This window comes from Podarcis erhardii, assembly GCF_964252035.2.
Source record: "Podarcis erhardii genome assembly, chromosome: 15".
NCBI classification, from domain to species: domain Eukaryota; kingdom Metazoa; phylum Chordata; class Lepidosauria; order Squamata; family Lacertidae; genus Podarcis; species Podarcis erhardii.
Window position 1 is genome coordinate 12,490,453 of NC_138505.1, and position 21,702 is coordinate 12,512,154.

General features: G+C 47.4%; 2 protein-coding genes across 7 annotated transcripts; one reads left to right on the forward strand and one right to left on the reverse strand.

Moving 5' to 3' along the window:
• The first annotated feature begins 398 nt into the window (after window positions 1-398).
• On the forward strand, window positions 399-10,714 carry NUDT22 (nudix hydrolase 22). Of its 2 annotated transcripts, none has more exons than XM_081842637.1 (7): window positions 399-517; window positions 5,138-5,291; window positions 7,906-8,403; window positions 8,756-8,866; window positions 8,977-9,074; window positions 9,730-9,823; window positions 10,336-10,714. In XM_081842637.1, the coding sequence occupies exons 1-7, from the start codon at window positions 414-416 to the stop codon at window positions 10,438-10,440; spliced, it is 1,164 nt and encodes a 387-aa protein (XP_081698763.1). In that variant the 5' UTR covers window positions 399-413; the 3' UTR covers window positions 10,441-10,714. The 2 variants fall into 2 exon arrangements, with proteins under 2 accessions (XP_081698763.1, XP_081698764.1); XM_081842638.1 differs by having other exon boundaries at window positions 9,730-9,751.
• Window positions 10,715-12,718: 2,004 nt separating this feature from the next.
• Window positions 12,719-20,623, reverse strand: LOC309329914 (rho guanine nucleotide exchange factor 11-like). Of its 5 annotated transcripts, none has more exons than XM_081841139.1 (12): window positions 20,472-20,623; window positions 19,587-19,792; window positions 18,737-18,912; window positions 17,581-17,727; window positions 16,754-16,833; window positions 16,332-16,457; window positions 15,479-15,596; window positions 14,834-15,012; window positions 14,659-14,734; window positions 13,716-13,883; window positions 13,523-13,610; window positions 12,719-12,841 (listed from the first exon to the last, which is right to left on the reverse strand). In XM_081841139.1, the coding sequence occupies exons 2-12, from the start codon at window positions 19,616-19,618 to the stop codon at window positions 12,766-12,768; spliced, it is 1,266 nt and encodes a 421-aa protein (XP_081697265.1). In that variant the 5' UTR covers window positions 19,619-19,792; window positions 20,472-20,623; the 3' UTR covers window positions 12,719-12,765. The 5 variants fall into 5 exon arrangements, with proteins under 5 accessions (XP_081697265.1, XP_081697267.1, XP_081697263.1 ...); XM_081841141.1 differs by having other exon boundaries at window positions 17,581-17,662; window positions 20,439-20,619; XM_081841137.1 differs by having other exon boundaries at window positions 20,439-20,613.
• Window positions 20,624-21,702: the final 1,079 nt, after the last annotated feature.

Genomic DNA, 21,702 nt, shown 5'->3' on the forward strand with positions numbered 1-21,702 from the left:
CCCAGAAGCAGAGGTTTGAGGCAAAATACCTTGAGGTCTTTAGTGCTGGTCAGCAAGGAAAAATTAGTCATATAAAAGGAGAATCCCTGGATGCCAGGACCCAAGATTGTGGCAAGTACTCTTTGGTGAGAGAACACCAGCAGAGATTTAAAACCACAAAACATGCAGCAAAGTAAAACATAGAAATATAGGCTGTTAGACCTTTATAACAGTCCAAAGTAGTTCACTCTTCCCCCAACATAGAAAAAGCTTGGTAAGTTAAAAATTGTTTCTTTACAAACATGCCAAAGGTCAGGTTCATGTGCTTTTCCATACATCAGTCAGAAAACACAGGCTGTACAACTTGGCTTAGTTACAGTGGTGAAAGTTCCTAAATTATTGGTATAGGAACTCAACAACGACTTGTAAGAGCCATGCAGTCTGAGCTGCAGCAGCCAACTCAAAACCCCTTCACGTTCCAAATTTCTCAGGCAGACTGGAAGGAGAACAAAGACTTGATTACCTGTTCCCACTCAAGGTGAGCTAAGCCTGGTATTAATTAGACCTAAGCATGATGGTTATATGAGGCTGATTATCCCACATCTACCTTGCTTTGTATTCACGTTGATGAATGAATCAATAAAATTTCATTTGCTTTAGCTGTTAATCAGGCAGGGAGTGTCTCAGGCTTAGCAGGATGTTTTAGAAAGATAATAAAAGAGACTCCATGGCACACACAATACAATGGAACAACAACCCAGTTTCAAATGTAAATGAATTTAACTGAAAATTTGCTGTCATTTAACTAGTGGTGGCTGGTGCCCATTGGAATTGATAGAGGGGAAGGTAGGGAGTCCTCACAGTAAGTGGATCCAGAACCAATAATGTTGTTGTTGTTGTTGTTTAGTCGTTTAGTCGTGTCCGACTCTTCGTGACCCCATGGACCAGAGCACGCCAGGCACTCCTGTCTTCCACTGCCTCCCGCAGTTTGGTCAGACTCATGTTTGTAGCTTCGAGAACACTGTCCCACCATCTCGTCCTCTGTCGTCCCCTTCTCCTTGTGCCCTCCATCTTTCCCAACATCAGGGTCTTTTCCAGGGAGTCTTCTCTTCTCATGAGGTGGCCAAAGTATTGGAGCCTCAGCTTCACGATCTGTCCTTCCAGTGAGCACTAAGGGCTGATTTCCTTAAGAATGGATAGGTTTGATCTTCTTGCAGTCCATGGGACTCTCAAGAGTCTCCTTCAGCACCATAATTCAAAAAGAACCAATAATAGGCTGAGCCAACTAATTCTAGTTTTGTTCTGCAAGGGACAACACAGAGATGCAGGTGCAGGAAGCTGGCAGGCAGGGTCAGCCTCTGGACCAGTTGCAAATAAGACAGGCAGGTAGGGTTGGGGGGGGTGCCTGAGGGCTTCTTCTTTCTTTGGCGATCACTCGTAGCTGAGTAAGATTGTCTTCCTTAAACACGGCTTTAACAGTGAGTCCGTAAGTGACTGTGGAGGCCAATTCTGGATCCACACATCCTTCCACAGTGGGGACATTGGTTTCCGGGCAGGAGTTGATCACAGTGTGGATTTGCCAAGCATGCCTTTCTCTTAGCACGTTTCTACCTTGCGCCAGAGTTTGAGTGTCTTCAAAGCCTTCAAAACCTTTGGTAAAGGCTGTTCTCCAACAGGAGCACTCGCAGGCCAGTGTTTCTCAGTTGTCAGTGTTTATACTACATTTTTTTAGATTTGCCTTGAGACAGTCTTTAAACCTCTTTTGTTGACCACCAGCATTACGCTTTCCATTTTTAAGTTCGGAATAGAGTAGCTGCTTTGGAAGATGATCATCAGGCATCCACACAACATGACCAGTCCAACGAAGTTGATGTTGAAGAATCATTGCTTCAACACTGGTGATCTTTGCTTCTTCCAGTACACTGATATTAGTTCACCGACTGAAGTTGGTAGGCAGAGCTCCATTTATCTTAACAGAGCAGTCTCCACTGCATTTAAAGGTAAAGGTAAAGGGACCCCTGACCATTAGGTCCAGTTGTGACCAACTCTGGGGTTGCGGTGCTCATCTCACTTTATTGACTGAGGGAGCCGGCGTACAGCTTCTGGGTCATGTGGCCAGCATGACTAAGCCGCTTCTGGTGAACCAGAGCAGCGCATAGAAACGCTGTTTACCTTCCTGGTGGAGCATTTAGTAGTGCCCAAAATCTGCGCTCTGGACAAAACATGGTTCAAAAGTTGGCACCCTCCTCTGGCTTTTGGCTTTTCACAGCGTCCCATTCTGCTTCCATCAAGCTGGGATGAGCAAGGAAGTGGGATATAGGGAGTTCAGAGCAATAGGGTTGTTATGTTTATTTTATTTTCTTCTGGCAGGATTCATTGCTGTGGGATGCATTGTTGTGTCAGTTGCCTTGAAAAGATTAGTCTGCATAAAATGCTGCATCCGTTTAATGACAATTCCAGGGCACAATCTAGTTGGCCTTAAGGTTGCCAACTGAGCAGGGAGGGAAATGCCCAGCCTGTTGCTAGTCAGTTTTGCGCTACAGAATAATCAGTTGAATCTTTTCCCACAGCACTGAGAAGTTTCCCCGAGATTATTTCCCAAATAACTGTCTGCAGACTGAAATGGCAGAAGAGCAGGGGCAGAATGAAAAATTGGCCGCTCCAGTTTTGGCCTATAAATATACCAGCGTCCTTTATGGATACAGCAAGGAGCTGAATGTATACCTTTCCTTTCCCTCCCCCAGTTATTATCAGCCCCACCCCCTGTGAAGTGTTCCCACTGAGATTAAAATTAATTAGTCCCAATTACAAATCAGATTACACATATCCTCTTGGGGGTCAAAGCTCTTACTGAATGAAGCTATTGCCAGAGGGGGCGTGTGGATATTTAGCACAAACGAAATGGGGGCTGGAAAGTAATGTTAATTTCCACACATGCCAAACCATCAAAATGCCTTTCTGTGAGACTGTGAATGGTAAGGAGCTAGGAGGGAGATAGGCTTTTCAGCATTCTCTGCTATAACCATTGCACACACATCAGGAATCATGGCTTGTCATGGGCTGTCTGTTGCTGTGTTCGGTCACACTTAGGAATGAGAGAGGAATTTCATTCAGTTCTCATTTAAAGGCAAATAATCTATCTAATTTGCATTTTCTGAAACAGCATGTGAAGCAAAACACAACCACCCTTCAAAATTTGAACTTATCTGAATTCTGAGATACAGTTCTCCAAACCATGTTTACAAAAAGTAAGATATACTGTATTTGGGGAAATGGCTGCATTAGTTAAAATAGCATACAAAAAGGCATTAAGAGGGAATCAATTGCAAAAATGTGCCCATCAGTAAAAAAATACAGTAAAAGCATACAAAAATGTGTTTATTAGGAGAAAATCTCAATAGAATGGTGATGAAGTTTCATGAGGATTTATTTTTTAAAATCACAAATTGTTGTAGAAATGTGAACTTCATTTAAGATGGGAAAATGAAAAACTGAGAAACTCAAAGTTGGCAGATCCTTCTATCATTTTCAGAGTGACAAAATACATTAGGAACTAGCATTTATAAGGACAGCTATTGTTCCAGAGCATATAGCAATAAAAGAAAGCAGGGAAGGGTGTACTTTAGTGGCACAGAACAAGCCCCCATAAAAGGATAAAACTCTCATATACACACTTTAGTTGCAAGGTGGCATTGGGCCAGTTGCTCTGGTGTTTTTGCCTCAAAGGATTTCTTCCTTTATCTATTTCGACGGTTTCATCTATCTTCCTTGTTACTGCTGTCAGGATCCTAATCAGATTCATCAGTCTCTTTTTCTTCTCTCCCTCTCAATCCCAAATGAAACTCTTCATTCGGCAATTTTCTTCTCCCGTATTAAATTGTGACATAACCAGCAGCTCCCCAGCTCATGGTGGCTGTCAATCAGCTCGCTTGCGTTTATTACACACTGGTGTCAGAATGGGATTAGCGCAAACCAATTTGTGCTCTGCGGAGGCAGGGGACAGGGAGAGGACTAGGGAAGGCGCTTGATCTGAAAGCGGGGGGAAGGGGACAGCCACAAGCCCCTAGCTGGTTAAATGTAGGAGTTTTTAATCGATTAAATCTACATGTGTTCGCATTCTAATTATAAAATTATTCCAGGTAGGAAAAAGCCTACTTTGCTTTTACATGTCACGGCAGGCCCTAGTGACATAGGCGCCGACTCCATGGGGCCTGAGGGGGCCCGAGCCCCCTCAAAAATTCGTTTGGGGGGGCTCCGCCCCCCCAATAATTTAAGAAAATTATTAGTTATATTATGCTTTGTAAAATCACAAAATTATGTTGGTATTTTTTATTTTCCTTGTTTGACGATAGTTACCTTTTAAAATACATTCAGTAATGAGTTAAAACAAAGCCACTCCCGATCTAGAGAGGGGGTGGGGTTGCGGGCTCTCGACCCATCAACAATCTCGCGGGGCTGGCGTCAGCCCCGCGAGAAGCGGGGATTCCCCCTAGCTCATTAATATTCACCACCCACGGCGGCAGCCAATCGGCTGCCGCAAAGGGCGGGCCCTCACAGGTTCACTTAAGGTCGGGGCAGCCCGGGGCTCGCCCCTTTCGTTCCCCCAGCAGCAGCGGTTTGGAGGTCTTGGGCCCCCCCAATATTTTTTATAAGTCGGTATGGGCCCCCGCCCCCCCAATATTTTTTATAAGTCGGCGCCCCTGCCTAGTGAACATTTGAACATGAGGTGTATCAGGCCAGCGGCTCATTCAGTCTAGCATCCTGTTCTTGCAGTAGCTAACCAGATACCCACTATGGGAAAATCAGTAAATGGATTATGTTTAGTGGTCACAAAATGCAGGGCAGGGATGAGAGGATGAGAATGGAATGGCATACCTTCCAAACAAGCATGGCTGGCTTAGATTGGCATCCTGAACCGGAACACTGCGCTAATAAGTAGAATCATAGAATTGTGGAGTTAGAAGGGACCCCAGGGTCATCTAGTCCAACCCCCTAAAATGAAGATATTTTGCCCAACGTGGGGCTCAAACCCACCACCCTAAGATTAAGTGTCTCAGGCTCTAGCGACTGAGTTCTTACTAATATTATTACTCCTCTCGTAGTAGTAATAATAATAAGTTAAAGGCATAAGGATTGGATTCACTGATTTTTCCGGCAGCCTAATCCTGGAAAAGAAGCGTGTCGGTATCAGACAAGGGGGCAGGCTGATAAAGCAAGCGGTTCGGGAGCTGCCCGGAGCCGAGGAGAGACACAGCAGCAGGCAGCGCCGCTTTGCAAAAGCAGACTTCCTTCCGGGAGGCGGCGGCAGAGAGGTAAGGAGCCTGGCTCGCTAGCTAGGCCCCCGATTTCGGTCCTTTCCAGACACACACACCCCTTTCCGATCTCGCTGTAGCGCAGCGGAGAATGAAATCGAGACGCCTGCCCGGGCGGGCGCACAGCAGCGCGCGTGGGCACCTTGCAAACGGGGCGCGCGCGTAGTTCGCAGGCTCCCCTGCCGGTGGCGCGGGGCGCCGAGGGTTAATCCGGATCGAACCGACGTGGCGTCGCCGTCACTTGCATAATAGGCGACTTTAATTAGGCAGCCCGGAATGTGCCCGGTTAGCAAATGCGCAGATTAAACGCTGATTGTCTTGGCTAGGCGCGCGCGCACGCAAGCACACGGTTAACAAATAACACCAATAAAGCATACGAAGCGAGCTCCATTGTGACGTCCGGAGCATAACAGGCATGTGTTTTAATTGGTGTGCTAATTCAGCCCTCTTGGCTTCACGTCGCTTTCAACAGCTGGGGGGAAAGTGGCAAGCGAACCCATCTGTTCCCCCCTGGGTAGTAACAGTTCCTGTCTTTCTTCCTCCCAACCTACCAGAAAGAAAGGGATATTGTTTTGTATTTGTTGGGAAAACGAGCAATAAAATCATACAGATCGAGACAAGATTACAGTGCAGGCATGATTATATTCAAATGGAGCTTCCGAGTATACAGATAGTCTACCTTTGATTACTTTATACCAGGCAAGGCTGTGAGATTCTCAGAAATGTCTAGCCGGCTTGTGGTGGTAGATCTGGGATAGGGAACCTTTGGTCTTTCAGATGTGAAAGCTTCACTCTGCTGGATGGACCTCTGGGGTTCTGATGTCATGTAGCAGCCATTGGTACACAAGCAGACAGAGCTGTGGAACAGACGACCTCAGAAGGTGGTGGACTAATCCATCGGAGGTTTTAAAACAGGTTGAATGGCCATCCATCAGGGATTCTTGATTCCTGCATTCCAAGGGATTGGACTAAATTATGCTTTTCATCCTTTCAAACTCTACAGCTCTATGATTCTATGAAGTCTAGACACGCTTGACTTCTAATCTGTATTGGCTGAGCTGCTGTGATATTCTGAACTATCTATGACTATTCCAGCTGCTCAAGGAGAGTTCGTAGTCCAGTTACTGTGAGGAATGATGCTTGTCAGTTTGCCTGGGATTAAACCTTCATATGGACTTGATGGAAGGGAATGCTGCTTGGGAGGAAGTCTGTTTCAAAGTATCCTTAAAATCCAGATTATTCTATAAGAATGGTAACCTGCACCTGGGAAGGGAGGTTTTGTTCTGGCCCGCAGAGGAAACAAAACAGCTTATATTATTGTAACTCAGGGGTCGTAGGTCGGTGGTAGAACATTTGATCTGCATGCAGAAACTGCTAGCTTCTCCAGGTAAGGCATGGGATCTTCCCTGTCTGAAACCGTGGACAACCACTGCCAGTCAGTGTAGACAATACTGAACTAGATGGACCAATGGCATGGTATGAGGCAGCTGCCTGTGTTTCCCAGCAAGCTGAGCTTTAACACCTCATAGTGCTATCTCTTTTACTGTAAATACTTAGTTGTACATTCTCTCTTACTCCTTGTAAATTTAAAATTAAACTAAAGTGTATCGGACACCTTCTGGAAGTGTGAAGCCAAGATACAATCACCTAAAATCCCACACCTTCCTTCTTAACTCTCACCCTTCCTACAATAACTAAATCAACTGTGTACACACTGTATCTTTAAAGCACATTATTTTCCTGAAAGACCTCTGGGCCCTGTAATTTTCCCTTCACGGAGTAACAATTCCCAGCAAGCCTTAACAGGCCACAATTCCCAGGATTCTTTTGGGGAAGTCATGTGCTTTAAATCTACGGTGTAGGCACAGCCTGACTCAGTCAAAGATAAGGCAGGTTCCTCCATTTCTACTCTTTTATTGATATCTAACTCTTTCAGACTTGGCTTATTGTTAATTCAGTGTCTGTGCCAATTAACACTTGCTAGTGTATTTTTAATGAGCATGATAATTCCCCTTTGGATAAGGATGACAGTGATTTAGATTTATATTTGTGGTCCTTGTTAACCCTTAGGGTACCAAGTTTCCGAGTGCGTTCAAATCTCAAAAGTCAAAAGAACCCCAAAGCAGAGTCAGGGTTGCATGTGAGAACTGCAGGCTTCTGTGCAAAGTGCACACTTCATGTCACGCCCTCCTGGGCGATAGGGAGCCAAGAGGTCCTTGCTCTAACCCATAGTCACTACTTCCTATTGGTGCTATTTTTTAATGCCTTGGGCACAATTTCTTCTGTGGGGGTGGGAGAAAGCTGCACAGATCTGAATATTAAAACAAAGGAGTCAGGATTTTTATTGGCTCTGCCACTGTGCCTTTAACAGCAGCCAGACATACCAGGAAATGATTTAACAGTTTAAGTGTGTTGAGCTGCTTTAGAGATGCGGGGGAGCTGGGCCTATACAAAAAGTTGGCAACCTTGCTCTTGGGACTTTTTAAATTTTTGATTTCTGTGCATCAGGCAGCTGCAAAAGGCACAGGAGCAGAGCCAGAAAACTACAATAGCAATCCTACTGTGGCAAAGACACCGGGGATATGGGTGGATAACTTTTATTCTTATCTTCCAGGTGCCCTTAGATGGACAGAGCAGGCAGAAGATGGATCCTGATATCTCTCTCCTCTTCCAGTGCCCATCTCCCAATGGCATCACAGAGGCTCAGGTCCGAGCTGAGCTCTCCCCACTGTATGACCGGCGCCCACTCCCTGGCGACAGGGCCTGGATCGAGACAGCTTGGGTGGCACGTCGCCAGCAGAGCCCGTGGCTCTTTGACGGAGCCAAATTCCGTCTCCACTCAATCCAGCTGGAGGGGGACATCTTGACCTTCTGCCTCGGTCTCACCTGCTACAAGGACTTTGTGGGCACCAACTTGGCGGACGCAGCCGGGCAGCTCCAGGAGCGTGGGCGTGAGGACTTGGGGAACAGCCAGGCCTACCTCGCCGAGCCCCTGGGAGTGGGCGCCATGCTGCACACAGCAGATGACAAGTTTGTCTTTTTGCGGCGGAGTCAGTGCGTAGGGGAGGCGCCTGGGAAGATCGACATTCCTGGAGGCCACCCTGAACCGCAGGTTGATGGAGTGCCTGGTTTTATGTCTTGGGGGAGTTGCTGTTAACAAATGGGTCAAATTTCAGTGCTGTAAGAAGTGATAGGGCAGGCATCAGCTTTGCAGCTTATCCCAAGGGTTCCCCTGAGTCCATCTCCTTAATTAAGGTGGACCACAGCTTGGAAGTTCTCCTGCCACTTTAGCTTGGAGGCAGAGCATCTGCTTTGCATGCAGAAGGTCCCAGGTTCTATCCCCGGCATCTCCAGGTAGGGCAGAGAGCCTCCTTGCCCGAAACCCTGGAGAGCCATATGGGCCATAGAGAATGGAGCTGTGTTCCTTGAATGGGCCTGTGTTCTTCCTGTGCCTCGCTTTGCAGGTTGTCATGGGAGATGCCACCTTGGAGGGGCCTGTCCGTCACCAGGACCTCCCAGGAGAATCTGTGGTCAAGGAGTTGTTCTGTTCTGTGCTGCGAGAGATCCAGGATGAGGTGAGGAAAGGGCAGGGAAAGGGGAGCGGCCAACGACTAGGCTGCCCTCCCCTCGTCTCTGAACCAGTTTTTGAGAGTGACTCTGAACCAGCTCCCCCTTCCCTTCCCAGGTGAACCTTCCACTGCCCACCCTCAGCAGCCCAATGTTGCTCGGAATAGCCCGGAACGAGACCAGTGCAGGCCGCTGCAGTGCTGAATTCTACATCAGGTAATGTGCTGAATCCTGATCTGAAAAGTAGGCCTCCCTCATCACTATTATCCTGGTACCAAGCTGTGGTTAGTTATGAAGGGTGCATTGATTTCCACCCCCCTGCTTACGAATGTTTTCGTTTTATGCATTATATAAAAATGATTCCATGAGCTGATGGGGCAGCACTGTAGGAAACAACCCTAAAGAAAGATCTTTGCCAGGCTCTGAAAGGAGAATAAGGTAGCTGTGCCAGCCAAATCACCCTGGAGTTAGCATCCCACAACTGGGGTGCCACCGCTAAGAAGGCCCTCTCTCTGGTATACATCTGCCTCATCTTGGATGGTGGTAGCATCCACAGAAGGCCCTCTGTAGAAGATCACAACGCATTGGTACATACATATGTATGGAGACAGCTTGCCCTTCAATAGAAACTCTTCTATTGAGCCCTACCCAATAGAGGCTCATCCATTCTTTGTCCAGCAGCTCAGCTGCCCCATCAGGGTACAGCCTCAGCTTCTCCCTCCTTTACCCCACAGTGTGGGCCCTGCCATGGACACCTCTTTCTCCAGGCCCAAAGTCTCCCCAGTTTAGTCTTCAGCTCCTAGTCCCTATGCCCACCCTCAGCTTCGCTGGTTGCTTTCTTCTCAACTTTGCTATTCATTAATTAATTCAGGTGCAGTCTCAGCTCTGAGCAGGTGAGGCACCATTATGCTATCGGGGGCCCTGAGGCCCAAGAGTCAACCAGCATCATCTTTGTTGACAGAGAGGTAAGTGCTGGAGCTGGAGGCAAAAGTGTGTAGCTCAAGGGTGGGCAGCCTTAGACCTGGGTGTCAAATACGGCCCTCCAAGCCTCTCTGTCTGGCCCTTAGGCTTCTTCCCAAGCCACACCCCCCCACCGGCCCTGCCTTACACACCCTCCTTGAGTATTTTTTGCCTGGCTGTCTTTGAACTCTGATTATGCACATAATTATTGGGACCCAATTCCTAGTTTATATTGGTAAGATTGGACAGCCAGCCATCTAAGCATACAGGAATCTCCTAGTTTCCCCATTGGCAAGTGCTAAGGCCCCTTTAAAGAAACATATGCCTCCTCTGGAGTCAATTTAGAGTTAATTAGAATACATTAAAATGAAGTTCATCGTCCCCCTTTTTGCATGCCAAGGCACTGTGACCCTGTCACCCCCAATATAGTAAAATAACTAGACAGGACACAAAGTGTAAGTGTCAACCCCATTTTCTGCATCTCTTTTAACATATGGCTGCCTTTTTCTCTGTGCAGGATGTCCTGACAATGGAGCAGAGCGGGGACTTTTGGAAGGAACTGTGCCCATCAGCCAAAGGGGCCATAGAGCTCTACAGAGGGGTCATGGGCACATGCCAATGATGAGCCCATTGGGATGAGGTACTTCGAGGAAGTGAACTACTCTCTCAGGGACTATTCAGAATTACTTTACAGATTATCCGGTTACCCCAAAATCACCAGCAGTCCTTTGGCAAAGAAGGAATATTATGCCATGGATACGGATAGTGGGATTATTCTCACCTCCCAAACCTCCCTTGAAACTGCACTGGCTGAGACCCACCTTAGCGCCTTGTGAGCCCTGTCGCTGTGCCTGTTTGTGCAACCTGTTTCTCAATAAAGTAGTATTATTTTTTAATTATTAGTTTTCTCACCCATGGTGTGATTTCAGGTTTCCTAGCATGCACTGGGCCTTTCTCTGCACCTCCAATATCCTCTTCTCATCTCAGTTACTAAGAGCTTCCTCTTCCCCCTATATCAGATTTCCCAATATATCTAGGTGTGGTGCACCCTGTTTGTACAAATTATTTGCCAAGAGAAGTGAATTCTGCAAGCAATGTTGCAGGGTGGAGTGCTCAGTCTTCCAGCCATGCCCTTTCCCAGGATACTCCATTCCACTGTTGGGCACAGCAAATGCCTCTAAGTACCAGTTGCTGGAAACCATTGGAAAGGAGAATTGTTGTTGTGCTTGGTTCAAGCTTGCCGTCTTCCCAGAGGCAACTGGCTGGCCACTGTGAGAATAGTATGCTAGACTAGATGGGCCACTGGCCTGATCCAGCGGAGTTTCATCTGGAGCGTCTTTAAGAGGAGAAAAAACAGTTAAAGTTAGGAGTCACTGTAAAATGTCCATCAACCTAAAAAAGAAAGAAAGCAAGAAACCAGAACTGCAGTAAAACTCACCACGCAATCTCATGGGAGGCTTTTTAACAGAGGTTGGATGGGCATCTGTCAGGGAATCTTCAGCTGTGATTCTTGCACTGTGATTCTATTTTCATAGTTATTTCTGTTTCTTTTGCACATGCAAATCACAAATGTGCAAAGAACTGCAGTAAAAAGGGCCCAAGATGAGAAGGGCTCCCAAACCGCTCAATGAACAAAGTTTGCCTCCTCCCAGGAAGAAAAGGGGCAGTGAGGCCGGACCCTCTGTTTGTGTGCTACATTTGCACATGGTCACCCTACAGCTATGGAGTGTCTCCAGAGTTGTGCAAGAGCCTCAGAAGACTGAGGAATTGGGGGAGGGGGAGCAGGGTGGCGTGAGAGCAGTTGCATTTCAGGGATTTAGCTGATCTTCCCCCAGAGCGTTGCTTATCTGGATTACTAGCAGCTTGGAGGCAATTAACAAATGGGGATCCGGGTCCCCCCACAATCCCACTAGTCTTTCACCCACCGCCTGAAGCGGATTAGTGTCTGAGCTGTGACCCGAGGTGCTCAGGTGCTGCATTTACTTGGCTATTTCTGCTTTATACAGGGGACATCCCTCCCCAGCCCCCATTACACAACAGGCATGGCTTCAATCCATGGTGGGTTGCCAACTGTTGAGGGTGAAGTGCCCTAGTCTGCTCTTGTGCAGTTTAACAGCTGCTTCATCTGTCTAAAGCAGTGTTGGCCAAACTTGGTTCTCCAGCTGTTTTGGGACTACAATTCCCATCATCCCTGACCACTGGTCCTGTTAGCTAGGGGTGATGGGAGTTGTCCAAAAACAGCTGGAGACCCAAGTTTGGCCAACACTGGTCTAAAGGAATTGAGAGGGAATCCCCCCCTCCAATGACATGAAAGGTTACCTCAAACACCTTGCTAACGCCAGCAGATCAAGCTGAGGTTGAAAGCATAGGTGCACGGGCAAATAATAAAAGCTGGCAACCTGTAATCCATGTAAAACTCCAATCTGTCAGACTCCAAAAGGGTGTGAGATTAGGGACAGCTTCATACACATTGTGTTTTTCTTAACTCTTCATGCTTTTAAAAAGGTTATTATTTATGAAGCATAGTTAATGTGCCCTACACTTTACAGAGGCAAATAGTTCTCTGCCTCAAAAAGTTACAATTGGTAAAAGGAGGCAACTCTCCACACAGCCAGAACTTCTCATGCAGTAATTTGAGGCATGGGGGGATGCTGCTTAGGTGCAGGAAAGAACAACTTCCTTTATTTTCTTGTTACCATCTGCAGAATTCTGTTTTGATAACCTCAGTTGGCCCAGAAAAGCTAGTATGAAAAAACGGCTCTTGACAACCCATTGGTCTTAACTAGTAGCAGGAACAGTGTTTGAGGAGCAGGGTAATTGGTGATGGTACAACAGAAAGATCCCCCCAGCCCTGCCGCTGTCGCCATTTTATAAAGTCTGTGGAATAATGCAAAAGGGTCTTCTAATAAAGCTCTGTGAATTTAATTTATTACATGTGAAGTTAATATTATCTCAGATTCCCTGAGGGCAAGGTGGCATTTCCCTTGGCGCGCCTTACTGCCTCTTCCAGAAGTTCCATCCACCTGCCAGGAAAAGAGGGGAGGGGAGAGAAAGACTCACTAAAAGCCCCTGAAAGGAATGGAATAGCTGTGATTTGTCATTAGAAAGGCAGACATTAAAGAGAGGCTCCATATTAATCTCGGGGGCATCTTTGTCTGAGGGAGGGGGTACCAATATCTATATATTTTATACATTTATATTTACATCTGTGTCTGTGTCTGTCTGCCTGGATATTTTTGGGACCCACCTAATTTGTGTGACTGTAAATTGTTTTAAACCGCTATTAATATTGTGCTCTATTGTAACACACACACTAGGACCTTAGGGTGAAGGGCAGGTAATAAAATATAACATTAACAATTACACACACACACACTTTTAAAAAAAACCACAACAACCACAGGTGTGTGTGTGCACATGTACAGAAATAGCTGGACACCTGCCCAGAATGGAAAAAGGCAGCAGGAAACAGGGCAGGGCAAGGCAGAGAGAGGAGCAATTGAGGGCTGGTTAGTAAAAACAACTCCAAAACACATCCTGGATACATTCCATCAAGCTCTGCTTGTAACTGGACAGCAAACAGTGGAACAGCAACAAATATCCATGACTGAAAAAGCAGGAAAGTGGGAAAGGTAAATGTGCCACACCCACAAAGAAATGTCTGTTCCAGAATTGTGGGGGAAACAACTGGTAAAAAATCTTACATATTCTTTTCTGAAGGTGTTGAGGCAACGAGCTCATACAGATGGGGTACCAATTCGAATGTGCAAATGACAAAGAAAGCTCGCGGATCTGGACAGACAGGAGAGACAAGATGGAGGAAGAGGCAACACGCCAGGGCTGGTCTCCCTAGCTTACAACCTTTAAATGAGGAAACATGGTTTTATCCCATTTTACCTGTGGCCACGGAGCGGATCAGCACCACATTCAGCTTGAGGACGGGGCTGATCGTTTGCCAAGCGCCTGAGGAGCCCCACACCCTCTTCCTGTGGCACTTGAGAACCAGTCTCTCATCCTTCCTCTGCAGGAGCAGCAGGAGATTTTCCAGCAGCAACACGTGCAAGTCTAAGAGAGGCAGAGATTTTGGAGTGGCTAACCAGCTCTGCGTATCCAGATAAGAACATCAGGAGAGTTTGGCTGCAGAATCAGTCCAAAGGCCCCACTAGTCAGAAGAACAAAGGAAGCTGCCTATACCAGTTCAGGCCACTGGGGTCCATCTAGCTCAGTAATGTCCGCACTGACTGGCAGCAATGGCACTCCAGGATCTCAGGCAGGAAGTCTTTTCCCCAGCTTGACCTGGAGATGCTGTTGGGGATTGAACCCTGGACTTTCTCCATGCAAATCAGGTGCTCTGTCACCAAGCTAGGATGGCCCTTCTTCTGAAGGCAGCCTGTCTGGGAGAGTCTTTTAATCTGTGGCCTGTTGCTTTAGAATTTCAAACACCACTGGAAGTTTTGATGTTTCAACAGCTGATGCTTTAGTTGTTTTTTGGGGTCTTGCTCTAAAATTGCTTTGTTCTGTCAAACTTTCTGCAAGCTGCTTGGTTCATCTAGCTCAGAAACCCAGCCAGATGGGTGGGATATAAATAAAACTATTATTATTATTATTATTATTATTATTATTATTATTATTATTAGTCTGACTGGCAGCAAAGGCTCTCTTGAGGATTTGGGGCTCAAGAGTCTTTCTACCACCAAGCCACAGGGCTGCCCCACTTGGATTACTATTAAAAGTGGGATATAAACAAAGTCAGCGAGAGAGGAACTGCACACAAATCTTCACTATGAGAGGCCTGTGCCACATGTGTGTGTTCGTTGAGGTGAGGTTGACAGCCACGTACCCACAGTCTTGTCTTTGCGCAGGCGCCAGCGCAAGGGGCCCTCGTAGATCAGGCAATGATTCCGGAGGTCAATATTCTGGACAGACGGGACAGAAAAAAGGCAGCATTTTGAAGAGCAGGGAAGTAATATAAAAGCAGGAACTCAGGCAGAGGGCGATGATGGGGAGGGCCATACCTTGAACTCCGCTGCCAGTGCGTTGGTGGTCCACTGCAGCGAAGTGGTGTCCAAACACATCTGATAGGTCTCCAGGCGATGATGGTTTTCGGCCTTCTTCACAATCTCTTTCACACACTGAAGGATTTCCCGGCATTGGTCCCGAGCCTGGCACAGCTTCTGGTGCTCTGAAGACTGCCCTAAGCAAAGAAGGTGCAGAGAGAGAGAGAGGCTGTCACACTGCTGTTAAAGTTTGTTTCTATTTACCAAAAACTTGGAGGCTGCTTTGGAAACACAGGGGTGGTCCCTAAGTGGTTCCCAACACAAAACAGACACAACACTGCATTTAAAGGAAAAACGACCTTGGACAGATGAGCAGCACTGCAGTAGGAATACATAATCCCAAGCAATCCTTGTTTTCTCATAAGAAAGTTGGCCTGTGAACAACTCTTGCAACCCTGCAGCCCCACCATCTGCTAATACTAGCAATGGAGAGGTGTGTATACTGTACCATCATCACTGATGTGTGCATTCACTTTCCACAATAGGCTACGCTCCATGTAGCCCACAACATCCAAAGGTCACAAAGCATAACATTCAAATTATAGGAGATACGACTCTCCTCCCTCTCCCAGGACACACATAAATATGTAAAGACAGAGATACCATCAGTGTGTTTGATAATATTATCCAGCAGCAAAGGGTAGTTTGTCAGCTGCTGCATTTCGGAGAGGATGAGATCTTTCAGTTGATGGTGGCGGCACTGGTAGTTGCTCTCTGCTTCCTGGGAAGGGGAGACAGACAGACAGACAGACAATATGCTTCTGTGACCATATGGAGACTGGAGACATGTCCTGTCTGTGGGCTTCACTTTGGGGCATCCGGCTGTCAACTGTGAGAATAGGATGCCGATGGCCTGATCCATCTGCAGGGCTCTTCTTAGGTTCTTATTCTTATGGTGGGCATGTAGGTTTGCAAAAGACCCATCCAGGGGACAGTTAGAGAATCACCTTCCTGATGGAGAAGAAGTGCAGAGATTTCAGGAGCCTTGAGATCTGGGTCTATGGCAGGAAGAACAACAACATGCCCCAGGAAAAGAAGGAAAGCAGGAGGGGGAGACGTGAGTCGATGGTGGAGCTGTTTTGTCATTGTAAAAACTGAGGCTGGAAGTATGTGTATGGCAAAGGGGAGAACAACATAAGATGAGTCTGCTGACTCAAGCCAATGTCCCATCTAGTCCACCATCCTGTTCTCAGAGTGGCCAACCAGATTTCTGTGGGAAGCCCACAAGCAGGATTCAAGCACAAGAGCACTCTACCCACCTGTGGATTCAAGCATTATTCAGAAGCACTATCGCATTCAGGGTGGGTAGCAGGGAGAGGAGGACAGGCCTCTGGCCCTCCAGAATGGAGAAAGAGCCCTCTGGGGACTTCCTCTTGCACTCCGCACTGAAAGCGCAGACCCAGCATCTGAGACAGTCCCTCCCTCCCCCTTCCTTAGCGTATGAGCACAAAGATACCTGAATGATGAGCCGGAATCGAGTGTCCTTCTGCAGCTTGGTCTCAATCAGCTCCAGGGCCTTGGACTGGTTCACGCAGAAGTCAGAGACTGCCTGTTGGATCTCTTTGCGTGCAGGCCCACCAAACTGGGGGAAATGAATTATTATTATTATTATTTATTATTAATACCCCACCCATCTGGCTGGGTTTCCCCAGCCACTCTGGGCAGCTCCCAACAGAATATTAAAAATACAATAAAACATCAAACATTAAAAACTTCCCTAGATGGAAGGGGGCAAAGGGGGCAGGGGAGAGGAAACACTTCCTGGTTAGAATCAGACAGGTCAGGAAATCAAGGGGCCAAACTCAACTGGAGCCCCAAACACTGCTTACACACGCAGTCGCATCACCACCAGCAGCCCATCCACTCATATATTGTTACCTGGGAAAGCATGACGTGCCCAATTTCATGGATGATGGGCCCTTGTTCTTGAAGTGTTTTCATCGATTCTGACAGAGAACCTGGAGAAAGGACAGGAGGAGGGAATGGTGAGAAAAGGGGCCTGGGGAAATAGCCACAGCAGAGATGGGAGGGGGAGAAGGACAGACATGGTCTCTATCTCTTTTTTTATAATCATGCCCCCGGTGATGGGCCTCAAAGCTGGCCCTTACAGAGTGGCAGACCCTCCAAGTGTCCCCATTTTCCAGGGACAGTCCTGGGTTTACAGAAGCCATTCCAGTTCCTGATTTGTTCCCAGAATGTCCCGCTTCTCCTTAGGACGTTCCTCTTTCCATTGGTGAAATGTTGAAGGGTATGGAGTTATATGACCCCTAAGCCAAGGAGATAAGACATCTGAAGGCAACCCTGTATAGGAAAGTTTTTATTATGCTTTTATATTTTGGAAGCTGCCAAGCATGGCTGGGGCATCCCAGTCAGATGGGCAGGGTATTATTATTATTATTATTATTATTATTATTATTATTATTATTATTGAATAGGATGTCCCTATTTTTATCTGAGAAATGTTGGAGTTCCTGGGGAGCGCTGCTGTTGCGCTCAGGTCTAGATGAGGCCCCCTTTGGCCTTATCTAGCTGCCTCCTGCAGGGCTCTTCCGATCTTCTGCTCCAATGGTCCTCCTGAGCGAGGGCCTTTGATGGAGGCGACCTTCTACCCCTGACCCGCCCGTGAGCAAGCAACGATCTGTGCGAGACACAGAATGGGGGCCTAGTCCAAAGGGGCTCCGACTGAATAAGAGAGGCAGCCTTACTGTGAATCTTCAGCAGCTCTGGGAGGTTGGGGAAGAGGAGGGCCAGCTCCTCCTGCGAAAGAAGTTTCTCCCTAAACATGCGCTGATAGAAGAAGACAGTCAGGACACGCAAAAGCCGCAGGTGAGAGGCTTCTGTCACAAACAGTTCTGTGCAAAGAGGGGGGAAGAATGTCAGCTAGAGGTCAAATCCCAGCAGGATCCAGGAATGAGGCAGCTAAAGTGGGTTCATTGAAAAAAGCCTTGGGTTCTGCCTTTCAAGAGCAGATTGATCATGTTCTCTTCCTGGAGTTGCTATGGAGTTGCTGTTGGTGGAGCATTAAGAAGCTGCCTTCTTCAGTCAGACCCTGATCCACCTGGCCCAATGCCTACTTGTCTTTGACTGGCAGGTGGCTCTCCAAGGTTTCTGGGGTCTTTCCTTCTCATTCCTACCTGGAAATGCCATCGGATACTGAACCTAGGGCCTTCTATATGCAGAGCATGTGTTCCACCAAGGGGCTGTGGCCCTTTCACTAAAGATAAAACAAGATTCCAGTTCTCACAGTCCCGGATAAAGGGCGCTGATTTAAATGAGAATGCAGGAAGCTGAGTGAAATACCATTGGGCTCTCTGGCCCAGTGTTGTCTATAGTGCTTGGCAGAAAGTGCTTCTCTAGAGGGGTTCAGAAAGGGGACATTCCCAGCTCTACCTGAAGATGCCATCGGGGATCAAGCATGGGAGCTTCTGCATGCTCTCCACCACTGAGCTATAAGTCCCTTCCCCAGCATGGGCACCAATATGCAGCTGATAGCTCTGGTTACCAGCGCAACACACACAAACACCATTCATCTATGGATTTCCCTTCCTCCTCAGAGACATTACAGCACACTTCAGGGCCAATAAGCCTTCTTCCCACCCTGCTCCCCTGGCCCTGTGTCAGAACGTTACGGGTGTCCATCTTTACTGACCCATGTGGGTCTTGCCTGGAGGGAATTTCACTAATGGCCATTTTTAAGAACTAAAAAGTTCCAAGCTACATGTACAGCCAAGGACCCAATTTCCAGGAGAGATCTCACTAGGCACTTCTTCCACTTTTGCTTAAAGTAAGTTGAGATCCTTCTAGAGCCCCATTACTTTCTGAGGGTAACCCAAAGTATGAGCCACAGAATGACCTCCTCACCATTGATGGCTTCCTGGTGGTCAACCTCCCGCTGTGGCAGGGAAGACGCAACATGGCGGCCGACAGTGTCTTTCCACTTCTGTGAGCTCAGGTCTGACACATAGAAGAGGTCATCCCCCAGCAAGGAGGGGAGGGAGGGGTCTGAGGTGGACCACAAGTTTGGCGTCTCGATGTTCCTGTGGGGGATTGAGGAAATGGGAGAGGCAGGATGTCAAAAGAGGGTCTGGTAAAGGTCCTCTGGCCTCATAGATTGATTTTGGACCTTTCTTGGGGCTCAATGTTTTACATATCATTAAGGAAGGAGACATGGATTTCCGTTATCACATTCTTGGTGGACAGACATTTTGCATATTATGTATACTTTACCGTTTGATTTTATTGTATTTTGTATTTTAAGTTGTTTTGAGACACTTTAGTAACAAGTGATTAATAAATAACAATGATACCTCAGTGGGACCCAAGGGAGTGTTTTTATATGAAAGGCTTTCGAGCTGCATTTAAGCCCCTCTGGGGCTTCTTCCATGACTTTGGCCAGCAGTGAACATTGTGGATGTGGAAGAGAGGGAATAAATGACAGGAAGCATGTTGAATGCAAACGAGGAGTGTCTCTTCCTCCTCCTCCACCACCCTCCTACTGACAGGAGGGCCTTTGTGTTCCTTGTGTTCCTGACCACTCCATATAAATGGCCTCCCTCAACCAGGTGCCCTCCAGATGTTGTCAGACTACAACTCCCATCAGCCCCCAGCCAACATGGGAGTTACAAGGGTCTAATAACCGATGAGCATCTTCAAAAACTGGCCACAGGGGACCACCCAGCTTCAAGATCTCTCCCCTACCCCCCAACTTTACCTTCTGTGAAAAGAGGACAAACAGCCCCCCATTGTGCAACAGGAAATGACAAACTGCCTGCACTTTCAACTGTACTGAGGAACACAGATGTCTACGCTTTCAGCGGATCCAAAGGCAGATGTCTGCACTTTCAACGGAGCCAAGGAAGGCCAGTGTCTGTACTTTCAGCTGATCCAAGGCTCAAAGCAGACTCCTCACCAGGCCTCCTGGGAAACAAATATGAAGGATCCCAATGTCGGTTGTGAAGTCAGAGTCTGGCCTATCCCTTAATTTACCACCCATCCTGCCCTCTCAGTTGGGCCAGGCAGCTGGATCTAGGCCACCCTTATAGTTAGTTCCCCTAAATACCCCCAGCCTCACATGCCTCTGGGACATCAAGGGAAATAAGGCAAGCCTTTTAATTTTAGTGTGTGGGCTTCATTGTATCATGGAACCAACTTCTCTTTCAACTCGGGTACACACCTGCATTCACAACATCTAGGCATCTTTTATAAGACCCACCTGTGCTCCCAGGGACCTTTCTTGGTGCTTAATTTTATGATTACATGAAAATCCAAACTTTCCTCCAAATAACTCAAGGAGTTGTATGTGGCACTCCCCCCCCAAAATTATCTGCACAATAGCCCTGTCAGGTAGGCTAGGCAGAGACTTGGCCCAAGGTCACCCAGTGAGCATCACGGCCAAGTGTGGATTTGAACCCTGGTCCGGAACGAACCGCTACACTCCAGTATATTATAATTTTAACTACCCTTCCTCGTTTGCTATTTCCAGGGAGAGAGATGTGGGAATCCCTTTCTCCTCCCTGACAGACCCTCTGAACAAGGGGCTGAGACAGGTGCTCCTTGTGTTTACCTGGCTCGTTCGTATAGAATAATGCATGTCTACCTGTATTAGTAATTGAGATGACATTGCATAAATAGGTGGGTATATTAGAAGATGTAAGGTAATGTTCTATAGGAAAGGGGAGGTGGACTGTTAGTGGTGAGTGATGATTGGCTGAGCCGGCATTTGAAGAGTGGTTTGAATGCTGGGAGGGAGTCGGTTGAGAGTCAGTTAGAGCCTGGAGATCAGAGAGGGAAGAGCTGGGGGTGGATGTGAAGCAGGGTTGGTTAGATGAGTGGCATAAGAATAGAATAATGGCCTGGTTAGAGCTGTACTGTAATAAAGGGACAGATAAGATACTCGGACATTTGAAACAATAAGCTTATGTAGTCAAAGGCATTTGCCACAGATTTCTGACACAATGAAAAAGCTACACAGATGGGAGATTTCATTTCATTTTCTTAAAACGCACATAGACCTTTACAACTGAACATTGCCTTCCGTTAAGAGTTTGGGTGTAATCCTTGACGCCTCCCTTTCCATGGAGGCGCAGGTTACAGCAACAGCCAAGGCGACATTTTTCCACCTTCGCCGCATCAAGCAGTTGGTCCCTTACCTTTCCCGCCCCGACTTGGCCACAGTGATCCATGCGACGGTCATCTCCAGGCTTGACTACTGTAATTCGCTCTATGAGGGGCTGCCCTTGAAGCTGTCCCAGAAACTCCAGCGGGTGCAGAATGCTGCAGCGAGGCTCCTCAGGGGGTCTCTGCCATGGGAGCATATTCACCCAGTGCTTTTCCAGCTGCACTGGCTCCCGGTGGAGTACAGGGTCAGATTTAAGGTGCTGGTTTTGACCTTTAAAGCCCTTCACGGCCTAGGACCCTCGTACCTACGGGACCGCCTCTCCCGGTATGCCCCACGGAGAGCCTCAAGGTCCATAAATAGCAACACCCTAGTGGTCCCGGGCCCTAAGGAAGTTAGATTGGCTTCAACCAGAGCCAGGGCCTTTTCAACTCTGGCTCCGGCCTGGTGGAACGCTCTGCCTCATGAGACCAGGGCCCTGCAGGATCTGATTTCTTTCCGCAGGGCCTGTAAGACAGAGTTGTTCCGCCTGGCCTTTGGCTTGGAGCCAATTTGATTCCCTCCCTCCCTCCCTCCCTCCCTCTCTTTTTTCTTTTCCTTCTCCTCCTGCGATGAGGCTACATTTTAATATTTTAATGTTCCATTATTTTAATGCTGTATTTTATTTTTGTTTTTAAGTTGTAATCATTCTTCTTGTTTTTATTATTGTTTG

Coding starts and splice junctions, on each gene's coding strand:
- LOC309329914 (XM_081841139.1), bottom strand. CDS start 19,618: ATGGGGGGCTGTTTGTCCTCTTTTCACAGAAG. Junction 15,597..16,331: donor GATTCCGGCTCATCATTCAG/GTATCTTTGTGC, acceptor TCCCCTTCCCAG/GAAGCAGAGAGCAACTACCA. Junction 13,611..13,715: donor GATCCGCTCCGTGGCCACAG/GTAAAATGGGAT, acceptor CTGTCTGTCCAG/ATCCGCGAGCTTTCTTTGTC.
- NUDT22 (XM_081842637.1), top strand. CDS start 414: ATGCAGTCTGAGCTGCAGCAGCCAACTCAAAACCCCTTCACGTTCCAA. Junction 518..5,137: donor ATTACCTGTTCCCACTCAAG/GTGAGCTAAGCC, acceptor TTTTTCCGGCAG/CCTAATCCTGGAAAAGAAGC. Junction 9,075..9,729: donor AGTGCTGAATTCTACATCAG/GTAATGTGCTGA, acceptor TAATTAATTCAG/GTGCAGTCTCAGCTCTGAGC.